We start from the raw sequence: 22,282 nt of genomic DNA, 5'->3' as shown, positions 1-22,282 counted from the left end.
TCCCTTCGGGATACTGGTACCATCCTGCAGCATTGGACTTAGTTCAGAATGGTTTATTACATGCATATCAATTGTCAACCTAATTTTGTTTCCTATAAGGTAGTGTGCTCATAAAACAACAATGCAACAGTCATTTGATCTCGTACAGTCTCAGCTGGGTATTAGCGTTTTTCAACACACCTGCAGTTCTCTGTACTCGCAGTTACTCACTGGCACTGGCCCAAGCACTGGTGTGATTGTGGGCATAGCTGTTGGCTCCTTGGCAGCACTGGTCATCATGGGAGCTGTGGTCTTCTTCGTGGCCAAGCATTTATTTGGAGTGGGCGGAAAGGCTACCCATGATTTAACCCAAATGAATGACTACTCCAACAGTTGCGAACTGCTCTCCTACAACAAACCCAATGTGACCACTGATGACAGTCCCCACGAGATGGGATCAGGAAATGCAGGATGTGCTACTAGCATGACTGGGTTTGACTTGGAAAACACTTTGGAGTGAGTTACTTCAGTTTATTGCCAGCACTTGCACACACCAAGAGGTGATAATCCTTGGGGATTGCAGGTTGAGGTATGTGCAAAATTGCACTCCAGTACTAGCAAATTTTCCAATAAAGTTCTCATCCTGAAGTTAAGTGTAAAAATTCAAGAACACATTTGGTATAAGACGGTGGTTTTCAGATTTTTGTTTGTGAAAGGAAATACAGTTCTCATCTTGTTTTTTCTGTGATTGAAAAAAACAATTCTAATTCAGTTGCCACATTCCTCTTGGTCTTGGGTGCATTTTCTCCTGCATTTATCCCTCAGTTTGAATACTGAAGTGACTCCGTGCCTAGCTCTTGATTTAGTTACTTCATTAGCTGGCTATCGAGAGAGTTGGCTTCAAAGCTAGTTTGTGAAGCAAATTTAATGTTACAAACTGATTTTGTTAACCTTTAGTGACTTTAACCACTTCGGGCCGGGGCATTTTTCAACGTTGAGGATGCTGGGCCGGCATGACTATCATTTTTTCCGTTTTCAAAATCCTTCAACAATTCATCATTCCATTTAACAGTTGTTTATAGCCGCACGGAGTAATCTTCAGGCACTACTCTAAGTTGACAGGTGACCTTCATTGACGCCCGAATATTTCAGCCAGGCCTGCAGCCTTGTAAACAGAGCCCAGATTGTGCGGTGTTATACAACTGTCTTTTGTTCACGAACCTGGCTCAGTGCACTGCTGACCTCTTTTCAATAGGGGCCAGATTAGCATGCAGCGGTGCTGTGTGGCTCATCCCTGCGGTGGTGGAGAGCTTTTGTCCCCGGTGGTAATCCGCTTGCTCTAAATACCCCAAACCCTGGTATACGGTTTCAAAATAACGCTGGGGGATTATCACCACTTTTGAGAGTGAAAAATGCCGGTCATGCCCAGCAGCCTGGTCTTTTGTTCGGAGTACGGTCTTTTGTTACAGGGCCCTGTTTCCTTTGTCCGAGTTCGGAGACTCCGGCCACACATATAAACCATACGGCTCCGATTTCGGAGTCCCCGGCTGGTAGTGGTTAAAGTGTAGCTGCGATGAATTTTTCTTCGATGTTGTATTTGTACTTTTTGTATTCTTTTTCAATGCATGAAAACTCATTCACATTCCTATTTGGTTAACTCTATTGAAAAGAGCACTTTTTAAACACAAACGTATACAGGCTTTCCTGGACAACTGAGGGCACTGTTGCTATGAAGTCATCTGGGGAAGATATGTTCAGTGCAAAGGCTTTTCTGTTCAAACTGTTAACCCAGAATCTAGTTACCGAAAACAGTTCTGAGAAAGGGTTTGATGCTTGCTTATTGCTATGCACATAAACAATGAATCAGCAAAGAAAAAAAATTAGTCCAGCAAAATAAAAAACATGCCAGACTGTTTTGAGCACAAACCAAAGTAACATTGAAGCTTCTTCCTGAGATGACATCACAGTTTTGCTCATGAATATGGAAATATTCATTAGCACAAAAAAAAGCAGGAAAATATCCTTTGAACAAGTGAAACATAAGTTGAAAATAATGTTAACTGAGCCGTGAAGGTGCATTTTGAAGGTTTGTAGTACAGAAATTAATTGCAGCTATCCTTTAAAGCAGATGTGGTCTTTCTCCACACTTTTAACAACTGCTTTAAAGTAATCGTATTATTTTGCATTTACACAGGTATGTGATCAACCATGTACTCAGTTGTGGTCAAGCACAAGTATTTCAAATAAAGTTAGTTGAATCTGAGACTCAGTTTGGAAAATAATGGACGAATGGACACATTGAGTTTTCTTTCGAAATATTCCTTGCATTTCCAGCATGTTCATGAACACTTTCAGAGGTGTTCATACAGGCTTAATCAGGTATTGGATGAACTCTCGTAATTATTCTAATATTGAGGATGGTGGGACGATAAGAAGTCATTCACAGTGTATTTGACTGATATCGGCCCCAGTCAATTAGTGACAAGCTTAATTAATGAAACAGATTTCAGTAGCACTGTGACGGGCATTGCTCAAACACACCACAAAGGCCTGGTAAAATATAGAAGCGAACATAACTTCTTGCGTAGCAAGTCCACAACTGCACTGTAGTGACCGTGATGAATCAATGAATTTGAGTGTGGATTAAATTAGTGTATTGGCATTTTGTAATTTATATTATTTTTATATTAGGGGAATAAAAGTGTGATGGAAAGATCTGAAACTCGTCTGTGTACCTGGCAACAATAATGGTCCAAGCCAAAGCCTATAACTGGTAAAAAAGCCCCTTGTAACTGGAAAAAAATAGAGTTCGATATATTAACATGGTTGTGCATATACCTTTTCTTTTTAAAACTTCATTTATATTACAGGTATACATATATTTACATCACAGGAATATTACAAATAGTTACAAAGTGTTTCCACTGTGCATCCAGCAAGAAACGAGACCGAGGGGTACCCTCCAACATGTACCCCCCCAACATGGGGTGTGTCTCTCCGTCTCATATCTTCCTTCGTATGTTCCACTGCACACACAGTATAATCTAAGTGGCTTTGTTTACAAAGGCACCACCTGAATAAAGTCCAGCTGGCTTCAAGGTGTTTCAACCAATCAACCAAGAGGGAGGAAATAAATTACATTTGATCATCAAGTGGCGAAGAATGGATGGCGCCTCCCCAAAATAAGTTCATAAAACAGACACATGAAAAAAAGGTGTGTACATTACCAATCCACATGTTCCATTCAAAGTTTAACCCTTTCACGAGTTTGCTTAATTAGTTCTCGGTAGATTACACCAGTATCACTGCCTTTGGTCTAAACACCTGAATACTGTTAAAGGAAATGCCTTTCAGGCTTTGGAGATTGTTCACACTATGTACAGAAAAAAAAATGCTACCCTATCGGCAGCATGTGGGCAGCATGATCATTTCATGCAAACCATTTTCGCAAGAATGGCCTAAATTTTTTTTTTTTTTTCAGAAAGACATTTTGCATTTGTCTGTTTCATTAATATGCATATTCATCTATTGATTCTTGTTTAAAATCTGGTTTGGGCTAAAAAAACCTTCTTTTTAACAGTAACTTCTACTGTTGCATATACTTGGAAACAACAAAGGTGAATGACTGAACTGTAAAAGAATAAAAAAAAAGGATAAATATTCATTCCAAGCCCAAACTAAATTGCACACACACCTGATGTAAATGGAAAGATTCAAACAGAGCGATTCTCTTGACCCTCCTTTAGTTTTACAGCACAAATATGCGCAAGTGCCCAAGGTCACTCTCTTGCATGTTGGTGCAGTGCACAACACGACACAGCTGTGCGTCTTTGAGGTGTTTACCAAGTGACCCAAAGAGTGACTTCAGCATAGGAGGGTTAATGGAGAGATTCAATACATGTCAAAATGGGACAGGAAAATCTGAAATGGTAAACAATGCAGCAATAGACAAATTATTAAAACTAAACACAACAATGAATACAAAAATACTAGACTTATACATACAGAAGTACCAAACCATGAGGAATGCTTGACACGTCCAGATATTACAAAATTTTCTGTTTTACAAAAAAGTTATTGCTGCAAAACCTAACGACGAACACGTGTATGGGAAGAATACAAGCATCAGAATTATTCAAGTACACAAAAACAAAACCCCCTTTTTTTTACATAACAGATTTGATCATTTCAGGAAATATATCAAATGCTCGTTGGGAAAAAGTCAAAGAACTATCACACACATCGGTAATAAACTGTAAGTCTTTGGTGAATGTACTGACAGACAGTTGGTAAAGAAAACGTTGACCGATATTCTCGCCAACAGCTGGTGGGAAATTACCAGAAAGGTTGACAAGTTGGGTGAAATGCAACAAACTCTTTGGGAGCAGTTACTTGAGGTGCTGGTGGCCGGGAGCTTAACCAAATTGGATAATCATATTTTTTTTCGAACTGAAGCAGTGGGGAGGTGATGATGGAGATTCCCTCAACCAATTTGTTTAAGCTTGAAAATGACAAAATCAAAGACTTCAATAAGAGAAAAATGCATGGCGTGCTTTCGCTTTCTTAAAATATTACCCACCACTTCACTAAACCTTTGATGAAAATAATCAACAAGATCAAATTGTATTTGTATAAAACTAGATGAACCGATGCACATTAACAGATGACTGAGTTTGAAAGGGATATGTACTGATACCATGGAAAGAATGCAAAATTAACTCAAAACCCCAAAACAAAACCAAAAAATGGCTGGAAGTCTACACACTGCTCAGTTCCATCTAGCCTCACATCAAACTTGCTCCAGAATTACAGAATTTGTACATTGCCCTCTCCTTTGGAAAAAGCACTATAAAACACTGACCAGCAGCTACAAAATAAAATGCTTTCCATACAATCAGCACATTGTTATGCTTAGCAAACTTATTTTTTTTGTTTATATGCCGACTACGAAACTTTTCTGTGATTTTTTTTATCGCCGTGTTACATTTTATTTAGAAATCTGAGACACCCCAGTTACATTCTACAAACCAAGCTGTGAATCACTGAGTTGTGAGACAGGTGCCATACATGTAGGGAGGTGGCATTCTGCGTGACAATAAGTGACCACCCTTCCAGTAACCAAATGGCAATGGAGCTTGTGCGTGACCAAGGAGGGCAGCGGGGGCCACCCTCACTTTGCTGGTTCAAAAGAAGAAAGTGCTTACAAAACCCAGCCCTCCCACAAAAATCCACCAGGTTTTGGAGGATCTTGAAGGATTGGAAAACGTAGACGCCAGCTACTACTTTCCATGGGCACTGATGCTCCTTAAAAACCCTGAATACAAATAACGTGCTGTTGGTCTTTAGCGCAGTGGAGGATTTTGGGGGAATCAGAAAGGTTTCCTCCTAGCAGAATGCCCAAGGGAGTTAGGGTCAATCCTTGATCTGATGCATCTTCCGAATCACTTCATCATTCACCATTAGCATTGACTGCCTAAGGTAATGCTTAGAAATACAACTACAGTGGAGGTCAGCAATATACTCCAAGGAACGCCACATTAATTAATCCTTTGATATGCAGATAGCACCTTCCAATTCACTCCATTTGGAGTCTTTGCTACTGAGGCACGGCATCCTCCGAATCCTTGGGTAGAGGGTTTTGGCATATCTAGTTGACTGGACTCACAGGACACCTACAGAAGTATAAGTTAATATGGCTACGTCTGAATCTTATGGCTAGGTCTTTGCCCGATTCCAACCCGCCCTATCTCCCTCTCTCTTATCAATGTGTGGTCACCTGTGTGCAGGGGTTGATAAGGCCAGCGTTCTGAGGTGTCTCTTTACATGACCGAGCAGACGGTGCTTGATTTCTGTGACATCGTGCCTGCCATGGCTGCCTTGGCTGTTCGTCTCTTGTTAGCTGCAGTGAGAAAGAAATTTGACTGAAAATTAGCGAGACTCTACAGAAACGTACCTGTGCTGTCAAGTCCCCAAATTTGATCAAAGATCAAGCCACAAGACAAGGGATCACAAACCACCTTCTCTTTGGAGTGTAAATCAACTATCCTCCTTGATAAAGAATACAAGATGACTTTAGGAATTTGGCAATCCTTACAATGCAATTCTTGAAGGGATTTTTGACAGATGTTGTTGAAGACTACTTCAGTCCAGCTGTTTGTCACATTCAAGCTCAAACTCAAATTAACCTTGAAACAAAATAGTTCCTGAGGTCTGATGATATGTTTATTATTATTTTAAACGAGAAAAACTCTTAAAAGTTATATAACACCGCACAATCTGGGCTCTCTTTACACAGCTGCAGGCCTAGCTGAAATACTCGGGCTTCAATAGATTTTGTCTGTTGGGCTAGAGTGGACACCAGACAGTCCTTCACGTGTTTGTAAGTGTCCAGCAAATGAAGATAGGAATTTTTAAAGAATTTTGAAAACACAAAAAAATGATAATTATCCCGAACCAGCATCATCAACATTAATAACTGCCCCCGGCAGCAAGTGGTAAAACAGTATCCTGTAACTATACATACAGTACAAGCAGTTGTATTTTGTGCTTGAAACTTACCCTCATTAAACACGTCTCTTGAAAAGACACCCCCAGAAGTCAAGGAGCTGTACACAAAAATAGAAAGATACAATTGGCAACAAATAACAAAGATAATGTAGAGCTTGAAAAGAAAATTTTGACATAAAAATGAATCGCAAAAATGTGAACATACAAATACACATTCACCTACTGCCATGATTGTTAATGTATTAACCTCAAATTTGTCAACTGACTTCCTCCCAAAAGCTGTTTTTCTGCAATGTCAGGAACGGAAAAATCTCCTTAAAACTCCAATTTCATTAGCAACTTGTTGACTTCCCTGAAGTCCATCTTGAGTCTTTCAGAGGTGCCCTCAAGATTTCAGGATGTGTAGAATACAAAAGGCCTTTGCAAGGTACTCACTCATCTTTGCCGGGTCTTATCTTGACTTCGTACATTGCATAGACAGGCCGGTGGTCAGAGACTTTAATGCTGTTACAGGCATTGTAGAGCACATTGTAAACTTGGGCTGATCGACGGCTCTTGTAGAGAATGCGATCCTAAATTTAAAACAAAGTGTCAAAGAAACAGGGTACAGCTGTGATGTGGGGAATAACCAGTTATCTGGAGCAATACATGCCTCTGTATCTAATGGGAAAATGTCACTAAGTGGTCAAGAGAGGAGATTAAGAAGAAGTGTCTTGTGGGCTTACTGTGTATGAGGGAACTCTTGCTTTGTGGGAGGTGTCGTACACGTCTCCTCCGATGTCGTATTTGTAGGTGGGGAGGAACTCAATCTGCCCCTCATGGAAACCTCTGAAGATGGTCTCTGTCGTAAAAAGGAACAATTTGAGGTGAGAAAACAAATTGAAGGCGTCTTCAAAGTCCGGGTTCGGTCCAAGGGAAGCGTGAGAATTACACGTTTGATACACTGAAACCTGTTTTGTTTGATGCAGATTTGACATGTCTCCTTGCTTGCACAAAACCAGCGTGCAAAGATTACAAGCATAGTCAGTGATGAGTAGCTATGTCTGGCACTGTATAGAGAAGTGATCCAGAAACACAGTGACATCTTGACCACAATCTACAAGAGATTGTTCAAAATTTGAGATCACTGGAGAGTATCTGGTACGTCACACCAAACTCAGTGTCACATTTGAAAATGAGTTACCAAAATCACAGGGTGCCCAAGATGTTGATGTGTTACCTTTGTACATTTATTTGAGTATTAGAACGCTACACAAGAGTGTTTGAAATGGCCACCCAGATGAGCAGATAGCTCTGGCCAGTGGGCAGGTTCTTCTCTTACTTTTGTTCATGTTCTTCTTCAGTTGGTCGTGCTGTAGCAGGATGTGGTAGTCTGCCTCCTTGCCGTCCCGCAGTTTCCCTGCCCAGTTCTCCACCTTGGCCCGGTTCTCCACCAGACGGAAGTTGAAGTCTCCGCACCAGAAGATGCAGTCAAAGCGACTGGTCACATCGGCTGCCATAAAAATAGGAAATTACGGTTGAAACTTTCCAAGAGCAAAAATTCCAAGCATTCCAAGTCCCTCTCGGATATTATGTTCGTTTCACAAATTTACACCATCTTGAAATGTATACAAACTATATGGCGATGAACATGATTTTAAGAGTCAACCTTGCACAGTCTTGAAATGAAGGTACTTAAAAACTGTGCCAAGCATGATGACTATGTAGAGTTGTAGTCGAGTTCATCACATGTCAGATGAGATTTGAAGCTTTTCATGTTGGAGGTAGCAAGTAAACTAGATAGGTTTGCAGTAGCACCATGGACATGATGGATATATCTCTTTTTTTGTTGAGTACATGTATGTGGGGCTCTGAAAAGAACCGGTGGTACTCCATCACATGTCCTTTCACAAGTCCAATCATGAGATACAAGGTGAAAAATAACAAAGGAATGCTTCTGTTCACAGTCATTCAACTAGCCTGTGACTTGGTTTAAGATGGAATGACTTGTAATCATTTGAAGCAAACTATGGGACAGAGAGAACCCTTCTGCCTTTGTGTTGTTATACTGGTATCTCAGGAATTCTTTCCAGACATCAGGGGGGGATGTGTTAAGTAACAATAGGCTGGAGTGTGTATAGGGATTGGACTTGTTGGGGGATACCCCTCTGTCCCATTTCGTGCCTGGTATACTTGTAATGGACATGCAGGAACGCCTGGGAACGTGTGAGGCACTCAACTGTCGAACAGTGCTGTGACCATGGTTGTAAATGGTTAGATCTGTGTGGCTCTACAATGTGGACTGGTGTGCTATCACTAAGTATGGGAAATAATGATAGTGACAACATTTAGGAAGCCAAACGCACGGCACACGAAAAGAGAGCTTGCATAGGTAAAGGACTTACTGTTTAGGTTATTGTACTTCCTAGTTGGCGGCACTTTGGAAGGCAGCTGCAAGTCTTTGATGATCTTCTCATAGTCAGAGATGCGTTCCTTTATTTGCTCATCGCCGGCTGAAAGAACAATGCCGAAAACAGAATCCTCTAGAATTATGAAGGTACTTTTTCTCACTTGACCTTGGCTGGAGTAATGGACATCCAACCACACTGACCTTGGCTGGAGTGTACTTGACTCAAGCCAATCGGTTTGCCAGGAGTTTTCTAGACCATTTACACCATTGTTAACTTTCCTCTGCAGCCCTCGACTTAGGCCCCATGTTCTTGCACTGCATCATGGGATACTTATTGGAGTAACCAGCTCGGTGGGTAAGTTACATGGGCCAGGCTTGAGTAAGTGCCAGAAATAACATGAGGGTAAAATCACAGTTAAAGTTGCATGAATAAGTGCAGGGGGAAGTAAAGTAAACACATTAGTGGTGACAGCTTTGCCAGAACAAGACTGTACCTGTGAAGTGTGAGTTGATGAACAGGAAGGAGGTGCCAAAGAATGTGAAGCCAGCTGCCACAGCACCCTGTGAGAGAAACAAGGAGGACATGTTTGGCTGTCAGTGTTAAAAGTGTCAAAAATTTAATCCTAAGATCTCCGACAGAAATCTGCACAACCCGGGGTACATGTCCATTAGCAAATACGTAGGAGTGTTTGCATCGTCTGTACAGAAGAAGTTGGAAGTGAAATGATGCTGGGCCAAGTGAAGAATAATTCAGTGGACTATGTGGATGTAGCTTTGATTGGAAATCACCCATTTCGGCCCATAACACGATGAAAACACAACACATCCTCTTCAATACTTCATACAAATGAGACCAACACTTTTAGAAATTATCCCTTTCATGTTTTGAGGAAAAGCTTGACGACGGGAAACCTTTAATATTGCCTTTAATATCTAAATAACCTTTTCATAAAACATAAATCTCATCACAAAAACACTAATTTGGCAACTTAAGAAGCAGCAGTGTTTAGTCAGGTTACCTTTGTCTTGATCATTGAGAAGGCCCTGGTGGACACGGTGTCATCTTCAACAACTGCAGGGGAAATTGTAAGATTGACAATGAAATAAGACCTGAACTGCACGATTGGCAAGGCGCTCTTGGTTCAACGCATAAGGACCCAATCAACAAGTGAAGTGCCAAACTTTAATACTCCAGTAAGGGCATTTTGGCACCTGTTCGATTGTGCAGCAGAGCATTCTCTCGTAAGCATTTCTGCAAAAATACTGTTGGAAACTAGTTGCAAGAGGGGCACACCACATGAATCAATTAACTCCTGTGATGTGATGCAACGAACTGCCTCAAGGTAGACTGGTAACAGGCACGCAACCAGCAAATCACAGAAAATGAGAATACTCTAAGCAGCATAGGATTCTCTGAGAATCATTTGTTAAATTTGTAATAGCACAACCGTAAAGTACAAATATGAGCTATCAGCAGATAGGCCTACTAAGAAAATCTGCATGCCTTAAGAAGAACTCACTGAAAAGTTTCCACTGGCACTCCACAACACAAGTCACGCGAGCCTCAGATTTCCATCAAAATAATGCTTATTGTACCAATGAATATTTGATATCTGGGATGGCACTGAGCCCTGGGATGGCACTGAGCCCTGGGATGGCACTGAGCCCTGGGACGGTACTGAGCCCTGGGATGACACTGAGCCCTGGGATGACACTGAGCCCTGGGATGACACTGAGCCCTGGGATGGCACTGAGGCCTGGGAAGGCACTGAGCCCTGGGATGGCACTGAGCCCTGGGACGGCACTGAGCCCTGGGATGGCACTGAGCCCTGGGATGGCACTGAGCCCTGGGATGGCACTGAGCCCTGGGATGGCACTGAGCCCTGGGATGGCACTGAGCCCTGGGATGGCACTGAGCCCTGGGATGGCACTGAGCCCTGGGATGGCACTGAGCCCTGGGATGGCACTGGGCCCTGGGATGGCACTGAGCCCTGGGATGGCACTGAGCCCTGGGATGGCACTGAGCCCTGGGATGGCACTGAGCCCTGGGATGGCACTGAGCCCTGGGATGGCACTGAGCCCTGGGATGGCACTGAGCCCTGGGATGGCACTGAGCCCTGGGATGGCACTGGGCCCTGGGATGGCACTGAGCCCTGGGATGGCACTGAGGCCTGGGATGGCACTGAGCCCTGGGATGGCACTGAGGCCTGGGAAGGCACTGAGCCCTGGGATGGCACTGAGCCCTGGGATGGCACTGAGCCCTGGGATGGCACTGAGGCCTGGGATGGCACTGAGGCCTGGGATGGCACTGAGGCCTGGGAAGGCACTGAGCCCTGGGAAGGCACTGAGCCCTGGGATGGCACTGAGCCCTGGGATGGCACTGAGCCCTGGGATGGCACTGAGGCCTGGGATGGCACTGAGGCCTGGGATGGCACTGAGGCCTGGGATGGCACTGAGCCCTGGGAAGGCACTGAGCCCTGGGATGGCACTGAGCCCTGGGATGGCACTGGGCCCTGGGATGGCACTGAGCCCTGGGATGGCACTGAGGCCTGGGATGGCACTGAGGCCTGGGAAGGCACTGAGCCCTGAGATGGCACTGGGCCCTGGGATGGCACTGGGCCCTGGGATGGCACTGAGCCCTGAGATGGCACTGGGCCCTGGGATGGCACTGAGCCCTGGGATGGCACTGAGGCCTGGGAAGGCACTGAGCCCTGGGATGGCACTAAGCCCTGGGATGGCACTAAGCCCTGGGATGGCACTGAGCCCTGGGACGGCACTGAGCCCTGGGATGGCACTGAGCCCTGGGATGGCACTGAGCCCTGGGATGGCACTAAGCCCTGGATTGGCACTGAGGCCTGGGATGACACTGAGCCCTGGGATGGCACTGAGCCCTGGGACGGCACTGAGCCCTGGGATTGACACTGAGCCCTGGGATGGCACTGAGCCCTGGGATGGCACTGAGCCCTGGGACGGCACTGAGCCCTGGGACGGCACTGAGCCCTGGGACGGCACTGAGCCCTGGGATGGCACTGAGGCCTGGGATGACACTGAGCCCTGGGATGACACTGAGCCCTGGGATGGCACTAAGCCCTGGGATGGCACTAAGCCCTGGGATGGCACTGAGGCCTGGGATGGCACTGAGCCCTGGGAAGGCACTGAGCCCTGGGAAGGCACTGAGCCCTGGGATGGCACTGAGCCCTGGGATGGCACTGGGCCCTGGGATGGCACTGAGCCCTGGGATGGCACTGAGCCCTGGGAAGGCACTGAGCCCTGGGACGGCACTGAGCCCTGGGATGGCACTGAGCCCTGGGATGGCACTGAGCCCTGGGATGGCATTGAGCCCTGGGACGGCACTGAGCCCTGGGATGGTACTGAGCCCTGGGATGGCACTGAGCCCTGGGATGGCACTAAGCCCTGGATTGACACTGAGCCCTGGAATGGCACTGAGCCCTGGGATGGCACTGAGCCCTGGGACGGCACTGAGCCCTGGGATGGCACTGAGCCCTGGGATGGCACTGAGGCCTGGGATGACACTGAGCCCTGGGATGGCACTGAGCCCTGAGATGGCACTGAGCCCTGGGATGGCACTAAGCCCTGGGTTGGCACTGAGCCCTGGGATGGCACTGAGCCCTGGGATGGCACTGAGCCCTGAGATGGCACTGAGCAGTGGGATGACACTGAGCCCTGGGATGGCACTGACCCCTGGGATAGCATTGAGCCCTGGGACGGCACTGAGCCCTGGGATGGCACTGAGCCCTGGGATGGCACTGAGCCCTGGGATGGCACTGAGCCCTGGAATGGCACTGAGCCCTGGGATGGCACTGAGCCCTGGGATGGCACTGAGCCCTGGGATGGCACTGAGCCCTGGGACGGTACTGAGCCCTGGAATGGCACTGAGCCCCGAGATGGCACTGAGCCCTGGGACGGCACTGAGCCCTGGGACGGCACTGAGCCCTGGGATGGCACTAAGCCCTGGGTTGGCACTGAGCCCTGGGATGGCACTGAGCCCTGGGATGGCACTGAGCCCTGAGATGGCACTGAGCAGTGGGATGACACTGAGCCCTGGGATGGCACTGAGCCCTGGGATGGCACTAAGCCCTGGATTGGCACTGAGGCCTGGGATGACACTGAGCCCTGGGATGGCACTGAGCCCTGGGATGGCACTGAGCCCTGGGATGGCATTGAGCCCTGGGATGGCACTGAGTATGCAGTGTTATTAATATACGCCAGTGAAGGACAGAACTCCCAATATAAAATTCAACATCTCCATGATGCAAAAAAATAAAAAGCAATCAATATTCCTCCGGCAAATTGTGACTTTTCATTGAGCTAAAAATACCAAACTTGGGTGGGGGGTACAAATTAAGCAAGGCTGGAGACACACTCCAAATTCTGCACAGACCTGAGCAGAACCAGATGAGGTCCCTCCTGATGAAGACGACGAGTCGGAGCTCGCCGTGGGTGGCTGAGTGTAGGAGGACGTGAGATGGGCCCAGGATCTCCTGCAAACGGATCTCCCACTCCTGCCTGCTCCACCAAACCAAAAACACCAGGAAATCAGAAAGGTATTGAAATACACAGAGGTTTTGTTTCCAAGGATTCTTTTGACAGGAAACGCTATGTTCTTGAAAAAAGAATCAAACACTATGAAAAAAAATTAATTGCTAACAAATTGAAATTGTATTGGTTAGCTGTTCTTATGATGGTATTTGACAACAAAGAATTTAATTCAATTAACACCACAGAGATCATTTTCCGTGAGTTTAAATAAAGGAACAGCAAAATCAGGTGCATGTACATGAATGTCACAATGACCAATAAAAATCCATGGAGAGACTTTAGATTTTCTAAAGACTGTCTTCCATCAAGAATTTAATCACATCAAGAATTAATCAAAATGAAAATATACATGCAGTTTAGTCTATCCATCTTTACACCTCAGAAAGTCAGAAACAAAGGAGAATTTCAAAGCAGACTTACAATCAAATTCAGAATTCCTTTTTTGGTTCACACAATCACAAAATTGTTTGAGTATTCGTCTGCAGGTTGTGTACTGCAAATTAATATTTGATGGCAGAAAAATGTACCATGCTCACTCAGTCAGAGTGGACAAAGAACTAGCCGCGCCGGCAGCCATCCCAAAGTGCAACATTCTGAGTTGGGTGCAGACACATTCCTACATAGCCCAATGGCGTTTCAAGGACTTATTTAAGTGACTTGCACAATATCCACACCTTCCTATGAAAGCATGGCCATCTGAATATTTAAAAAGAGCTTTTAAATGATGAAACTAACAACAGCTGCTCCTGCTTTGCCAATGATGTTGCTAGGCAACAGTTGCCAGGATAATGCATCCTTTCATTGTACAGCTATAAGTGCAAAGAATGGAGGGCTTTTTGATTAAGCAAGTTCAAAAATGTTTATCAATGAAAACTGATGGAGTAATGGACTTTCAGAACTTATTCTATTGCATGACCACAAAAGTAACATATAAAAGTATGTTTCAGATCATCATTGAGTACAATTTTTGTGTCAAAACAGATGGATATTGATAAAAATCATTCACCCTAACAGTCCTGAATCCTCCAATTTTAATACATTTTTGCACGAGGGAGTTAGGGTTATTTGTTCAGAAAGACTCATCATTGGATTCTTTCTTGGGGAAGGACACTCAAAACCAATGATTACATATTTTGAAACCATTCTCTTGGTTTATGAGCCAAAAAGCATTTTTAACAGTCTAGAACACGTTTTTGTGCACAGTCTGATGAAAATTGGTAATCCTACAGCAGGCTTATATCCCTCAACAGTCCAGAATGTCTGTACATTAGATTACCTCTGCAGTTAGGGCAAATATTTGGTGTGCTCATGCTGCAATGTGCCCTCGCTTAACCCGAAGAAGGGGATGGAAGAAATCTATAGTCCGTTTGTTTTCTTCAGAAAGCAAAATCTCCAGGTGCAGCCAGTCTAAATCTTACCCACAATTCCATCAACTTTAGCCCTAAATTTTTAGCTGCAATTCCGCTTCTTACCCATCCGACGATGATTCCTGCGTTCCAACGACGTACATATCTTGAACCAAAACACAATCTTCCGGCAACAGCAACTCTTCTAAATTATCTGGTAACACCTGATACAGAAATGACAATCACCACGATATACGTAAAATGACTCCTTGTCATTTAGAATTTATTTATAAATAAATCAAACATCCATTTGCATGGCATATGTACATATGATCAACAATAAAGCATCGGGGAAGGGTTTGGTTAAAACAAAGTACATGTAACCCTATTTTTTTTTAAGGGAATGAATGCTTGTCTGCACTTTAAGCTTAGAGAGTAACAATGGCTACAAACAATACATGCAATGTTTGACATGCACGAGGGTTTATCCACTACAAACACAGGGCGAGGGTTCCCCTCGTTTTTTTTCTGTTTTCTGAGAGTGACGCAATCTACAGTCAGCATGTTCAGAATTTGCATCTTGGCATGAACAGAAAAAAGCCCTTTTTAGATTGTTATAGTTGAGCTCTGAAGACAAATGACACCGCATTCGATTTGGATGCTTCCAACTATTCCAACTATTTGAACAGACAAAGTCAGAGAAAACATGTTTTCCTTTGAGTTGCTCATTAATCTTGCCAAGTTGTTTTGCCAGACAACCTGCACTGACACAGCAACCACAGCGCTACTTGTTTCCCGGTTTTTAAATTTCTGTTAAAGAGCTTGTACCTTCAACATTTTCGCATTTAAATTCCTGATGATGTGGCTTAGAAATAAAACTCATCTGATGAAAATTTCTAAAATTCCATGGATGAAAGTTTTCAACCTTTGACCTCCTTTTGATGTACATGTACATATTGTCCATTAATATTAAAATCCCACTATCTTGTGTGAAATAAAGAAATGGAATATACAAACAGACACGCCAAACTGCAACACACTTCTGCTGCAGTTTGTAGACATATCACATGTACAATAACTTGACTATTTTTGACAAAACAGATAGTCTCCTACAAAATGTGCATGTTACACAAAAGGAAATTAATTATCAGGATGGTTTTGAAGATCTTCCACTCCCTCTTATAAACATTGACTGAATTTTATTAGAATTTTGACTTATACTTAAAGGATGTGAATTTAACAGATGCTGTTTATTGATGCATTATTTGTAATGAAAATGCCCATTTTAGAACAAGCCAAATGATTAAACAGCACGAATCTTATTAAACTGATGAATACTTAAATTCAATAAATCCCCCACCAGAGCGTGTAACCACAAAGGCTGGACAAGTACATGTACGTGTGCGTAGAAGCTCTCAGACACAATTATGGCCAAAGCTATTGGCAATCGTCGTGTGAAAGGATCCTTATGCCAATCAGAGACAAATGATAATGTCTCTGGCATTCACTGAGGGGTACATCAACATGCACAATGCATACATGTATATTATACTGATACAAAAGGAGCGATTGTACACGTATGCACTCTAATGCATGTACATGCGTGTGACAATATTTAGAAATTCCATAGTCAATTATATGCTATTGTGAATTGTGACTTCTCATAAATCTCACAATATTCCCTAATGAAACTTTATAAATTCAATAAGCATTGATTCAGCCAGACAATAATGCGTACGTGTACTTTTCGTATTTTGTTTGGAAATCTGGCTTTTGCGGGCTGATGTGACAGAACAATTGTACGGCCATGGGACCCTTCAGACAAACAGCATCACTTAGCTGCAGCTCCATGCATAACTCGGAAGAATTTCTGAATTTGATTTGAAAATGCCAGGGGCAAGCACACTGACTCAATGCATTCCCACTAAGCTCATCATGCCATGAGGACATCAGATGATGTAGCCTAGCACGACAATGTGTGATGAAGTAAGACTACAGTTACATGCTCTTCATTTCTCATACAATGGGTTTACACAATTGGTTTTGACAAAGAATGACTGCATCTGTGACAAAGTAATTTACATGTACACCAGAAATTTGATAACATGTCCATACACTCTGATACCAGACTAGAGACCAGTCATATCAAATTAGGTAATGCCAAACTAACAAAATGATCAATTAATGATTTGTTCATAATTCCTCATCTGAGTATTTTTTTTTGGAAGCAACTTTGAGTTTTAGAATTTTTTTCAGCAGTGAATAAATTAAATTGTGCTTTTTCTAAAATCATTTTCTTAGCATTCAATTATTTTATGTCGAAAAGGTCTAACTTTAGCAAACTGACATGACAACCATTTCAATATGCAGTATAGAATTCAGTTGTTCATGTATGTAAAGACAGGTAATGACCTCAGAACTGAAATTACTCTAAGTACATAGCTGGTATGCTCTATGCAGATCGCAATGCCGTGGACATGTACATGTAATTTACATAAATTTAAATTATTTGGCCCATTTGAAGGGTATACGTAAGAGCAGTGTAAGCGGATCGCTCTCAGACTGTCTGTCCAACAGACAGCTGTGTCCAAGTTGCAGCTGTGGCTCAAAATACCACGTGTACATGTACATGACAGCCACTGGCTAGTGGCTGCAACTGTATCTCATAGATGTACGCTACTTGTAGCCACATTGAGTCGCTATTGACGTAGCCCTCGCTGAGGCTGTGTTCAGACACATTCTCACAATAAATACCGTCCATTTTTAACTGCAACCTGTATTTTATACATGCTCTCAATCGCCCACACCAATGCCTGCATGTTTGTGTACAGCCTTGTACATGTTGTTCATGTACGTCACTTAAATCACTTGGTGTTCAGGACGGGACAATACATACCACCAATATGAACTACCTGCTATCAAGAAAATGCACGATCCACTTTGAGAAGTGTTTACAGAACCAGGGGTCCCTTAGCAACAGGTTTGGTTTACATTTGAGTAAACAACCAAGGCACTCAAAGTGCAGACAACAAGATCTCATTCACGCCATCAACAATGGCATGTGTTATATTATCTTTTCAGAGGAGACATGTACCATACTAATACTGTAGAGTTGTACATGTACATATAAAAATCTACAGACATCCAAATGGAAATGTGCATATGAAATTGTCCAGACAGTGAGGATAAAAATGCATGGGGGGGGGAAAGCCCAAAACCTACATGTAGTCTTAATTGTTTACACTGAACCCAAAAAGTCAATAAACTCCACTTGGACCTGCACATCATTTGCAAATCAAGCACACTATAAACCGAGTCTGGGGAGTGATATAATGTGTAATATCACAATATGTGTAATGTAATTTACCTTTCCTTCACACATGTTCCAAGTAGCAATGAAGATTTTGACCTTCCTGTCGGGGAAGAATCGCTCCAGCTCTTCCCTGCTCAGCAAAGATCCTGAGGTACTCGCCCCACCGCTCAAGTAGGTCCTACAATTACAATTAATGAATCAATTTAGGAATGGAAAACCAAATGATGCAGTAATTGCATAACAAAACAATCTGGCAGTAGAGTTTTAGCCACAGGTCAGAATTCAAAGGAAACTTAACAATACACTGTCTTGATTTCTAAGAGATGTGCTGACATTTTCCTCTGACCGCTGAACTCCATAAGAATCCCACACCGAGTCATAAATATGTGAGGTAATATTGTTTATAATAACTAACGGTTAGAGCTCAATATATGGACATCTTTAATTTTTCCTTAGAGGGATTCATTTGCCATCAGATAGTGACAACCTGTCCTCAAATTCAAATCTCAGGGAAATTATTGAAGCGTTAACTTCGACAACACTTGGGATTTTTCGGTCCCAGTCTCGTAGGGTGTGTGCACAGGCTGTCAAGAGATGTCAGTGTACAGAACTTTTTCAAAACAAACTGCTACGTGTATATTGCTGTCAGGTTGTGGAAGAAAGATCGTCTTGCACATGAACATGGATGTTCCTACCATTGCATTTATCAATTTATCAATGGCATTATTTGAATACCATACCATATTACATAAACATAAGTAGAAAGACAGCAAAAGCTGAGAACTAGGTGAAACTACATGTATTTGGTAGAGATGAGGTATCCTCAGCAAAAAAATTCAGGAAGGAAGTTTATTCAAGAAATTTCAACTAAGCCCCAATTTATACCACAAAAATTGGTGGTGTGCAGGGTAACGAGAAATGCATGCGAGACAGAAACCATGGAAACATGTTAATATCGCCAATTTCTTACTTGTTTCTTGCGGTTCTTGTGGTTATTGTAGAAAGTGCACCGGTGGACATGAAGGAACGGCTTGTGTCTGAGAGTTGCGACCTGCTCGTGCTTCCCAAGACTGGCTCTGACATGGCCACAGAGTGCTCAATGTCATCAGGTTTGAAGGAGGCCAGATCTGATGAGGAGCCTGGCAGCGATGGAGGAGACTCCACAGCAGCAGGCGATGAATGCCCCTTCCTAGATGCCTTAATATCTTCGGTCTGGTCCCCAGACTCTAAGCCAGCGTGATTTACACTTTCTTCGACAATACTCCGATGACGATGCTCCAACGATACACTCTCTTTGTCAACATCATTGGTGTCTCCAAGAGTTGTATCTACCCCGACGGACTTAGAGTATGCCCTCAACATTTCGTCCTCGCTTAGACTGTTCAATTCTGCTGCCAATTCTACAGGAGAAATATGCGTCATCACCGACTCCTCTCCTTTGGTTTGGGATGGCGTGATCACTTCTTCCGCCTCAGCCTTGTTGGCAAAGGTACTCACAATCAGGTCCTCGCCATTACTATCTGTGCTTTGTAATGAAGCTTTACGGCCCGTCTCAGCTCTTGCCGGTGTAGATGCATCTAGGGGAGGGAGAGAATTGGACATGTTTCGGAGTGAATTCCGACTGCCCTTGACATCATCGACGAGGTCACTTTGCACATCTCTTACCTCTTGCCCGATCGACTCCGTTACGTTTGATGAAATGTTTTCCAGAGTCCCCTTGTTGGTTTTGCCTGGACTGTTATCCGGAACAACAATGAGATCTTCAGTGTCTGATTCACTGTCAAAGTTCACAACTTCGTCAGGTGAGTGCGTATCTTTCGATCTCACGTTTGAAAACCCTGCTGGCTCACTCTGGACTATTTCAGATGCCTGTGGAATTATTGCTTGTTCTGTTGCCATTGTTGCAGGTATCACGCTGTCTTCTACAAGTTTCTTGTCATCTGGCCTCAGCAATACAGGCGACTGTACATCACTGTCACTGCTAAGCGTTTTGCTTGTAATATCACGGGGAGGCAGCATAGAAACATGGTCGAAACTTGACGAGATTGGCTTGAAGATACTTTCATTGAGTTTGGTTTTGTTTGTTGTCTGCTCGTCTCGAACAAGAGACGATTCCTTTGATAACACAGAATCCCTTTCACTCTGCTCCTTGGTTATCGTCGCATCTTCGCTTAGGCCCTTCTCGATATTCGTAAATCGACGGGGTTTCACTCGTGGAGAGGGTCGTGTCTCTCTCCTAACTAGACTATTGCTGTTTGCATCTGTTTGTGGCCTCACAAATCCTGCCTCTGTGTCTTTCTCCACGGTGTTGGGGCCTGTCTCTCCGTTCAATGGGGTAATTCTGGTGAGACTTGCGAGCGGAGGGGGACCCATCAAGCTCTCAAGCTCACCGTGATTAAGCTTTGTCTTTTCGGGGGCCTCTCTATTCTCTAAGCTGTCGACAATGCCATCGAGTGGCCTGATGCGGCGAGGCTTGATGTGGGGGGAGGGAAGCGGTTTCTGTTCAAGTGTGCCGCGCTCTCTGGACAACAGCGATGAGACCTCGTCAATTCCGCCCTGAACTCTGGCATCTGCATTCTTTTTAGTTTCTTGCACTTTGTCAGGCACTTCTGAAATATTATCGTTGATGTGCTTGTCCAATTGGTTCCCAGTAAAATCCTTGATGTCTACCAATGAAGAAGATGGCAAACCCTCTACTTTTTCTTGCAGTTCCGTGGGTCCATGCTTCTTAAGTTTCCTGCAATCAAAGTTCAAACAGAAAAATTCTTTAAACAATTAAGAAATACTTTCAAGTACATTAAAGAGTAGATTAAGCCTTACTTCACTATTTTATCGGGCTTAGCCAACAAGCAACTGAAAGCTATTCAGATTTTGCTATGTACTGTATTTAACTGTGTTACGCCCCAATTACAGTATCAGTCCCAACTATAATGCCTGAAACAGTAAAAATGTGCCAGTTTATGTTTTCATTTGCTAAAGGAATTGAAAGCATCAACATTCAGCAATGTACAAAGTGCCAGCAGAGGAGTTTATATCATAAACCCACCTTAAACGAGAAAGCGTATTGGTTTTCTTCTTTCGTGATGGATTACTTGACAAGATATCATCCGTGGAGCTCAAGGAGCTGTTGGACCTTGCAGACAGAAGATTATTATCCTGATCCAGACTGGAGATAGAGTCTAAACCCACTAAGTTGCTGATTTCCATGGCCATTACTGGTTACTGGAGCAGCCTGCTCCTACAGAAAAACAGAATTTTCTTCAAACTGAGCAGGGAATGGATCAGTAAAATAGAACAGAAGTTTATTTAAATTTTTGATTTAAACAGAGTTTTTTTAAACATTAGAGGTTCGACTTTTGGAAAGAGTTCCATATATGGATGCCGCTTGACACCCTGTGCACAAACCCTATGACGCTGGTCTGAAAAATTCAGCATTATCAAAGTAAACGACTTGGTTTTGTCTCTCCTAAACTGAACTTTTCTGGACATGTCTTTGCTTTCTGACAGCTGACAGATCACTGTAGGGAATAATTACTGGCGTCTGTAGGCCTAGTATGGAACTCTTCCTTGGCTTTTTCCTAAAAATCTTGAAATTTTCAAAAAATTGAGGGATATTTCATCTATACGAAGTTACAACACATAGGCCTAATGTTATACAATGTATGTATTAGGCCTAGGCCTATTTTCAGTGATCTCATCCAGCCAAACAAAGAGTCAGTCAGTCATTGTCGATGAACGTGATTTCAAGGTGAAATTTCCCATCACTGTACCGGCCTGAGAACCTGTCATTTTGTCAGCTTTTGATGCACTTCAGTCTTAACACCAGACAATAGTAAATCGTGCATAAGAATTACAGGAAAACTTAACTCACATTTCTAAATGTCGACATAAAAACAGCAAAATAAACTGTCCGAAATCTGGACACCAAAAGATAAACATGAATTCTCGGAGGAAAAATAAAAACAACGGACAGGCCTAGGCCTATCTCAAAAGAAAATGCAGTAAGTTGTGATTTTCAACGGAAGACATGTTAATCCAGATGAATAAACTTACCAGTGAATAGTTTTTTGCATTTGTGGTGAACAATGAATATATTCAGGTACCATAGCCTACGTCAAATTTTCCCCTTTACACAGCAACGATAAACAGCCAACCAGCAACCATTTCAATGGTATTTTCCTCGATACC

At 43.4% G+C, this 22,282-nt stretch overlaps 2 protein-coding genes across 6 annotated transcripts in view; one reads left to right on the top strand and one right to left on the bottom strand.

Annotated features, from left to right (window-relative positions):
• LOC110989039 (von Willebrand factor A domain-containing protein 7-like) overlaps positions 1–2,701 on the top strand; it is a 28,735-nt gene extending 26,034 nt beyond the window's left edge. For 3 of the 4 annotated variants that reach the window (XM_087143190.1, XM_022253116.2, XM_022253120.2), the window contains one exon: positions 203–2,701. In XM_087143190.1, the coding sequence (XP_086999316.1) occupies positions 203–499 (297 nt within the window). In that variant the 3' untranslated portion in view covers positions 500–2,701. Of the gene's footprint in view, positions 1–186 lie in introns of all 4 variants that reach the window. The other variant, XM_022253118.2, reaches the window with a different exon arrangement.
• Positions 2,283–22,282, bottom strand: LOC110989031 (uncharacterized). Of its 2 annotated transcripts, none has more exons than XM_022253100.2 (14): positions 22,148–22,282; positions 21,141–21,332; positions 19,065–20,831; positions 18,149–18,272; positions 14,908–15,005; positions 13,278–13,402; positions 9,895–9,947; positions 9,370–9,436; positions 8,871–8,978; positions 7,808–7,978; positions 7,212–7,327; positions 6,922–7,058; positions 6,538–6,584; positions 2,283–5,878 (listed from the first exon to the last, which is right to left on the bottom strand). In XM_022253100.2, exons 2-14 carry the CDS (start codon positions 21,305–21,307, stop codon positions 5,799–5,801), a joined length of 3,060 nt encoding a protein of 1,019 aa, XP_022108792.2. In that variant the 5' UTR covers positions 21,308–21,332; positions 22,148–22,282; the 3' UTR covers positions 2,283–5,798. The 2 variants fall into 2 exon arrangements, with proteins under 2 accessions (XP_022108792.2, XP_022108793.2); XM_022253101.2 differs by having other exon boundaries at positions 21,141–21,326; positions 22,148–22,260.

Source organism: Acanthaster planci, linkage group LG11 (assembly GCF_054643075.1).
Source record: "Acanthaster planci isolate LZ-2023a linkage group LG11, COTS_SCS, whole genome shotgun sequence".
Lineage (NCBI taxonomy): Eukaryota > Metazoa > Echinodermata > Asteroidea > Valvatida > Acanthasteridae > Acanthaster > Acanthaster planci.
This window is presented reverse-complemented; position numbering and strand designations above follow the sequence as displayed.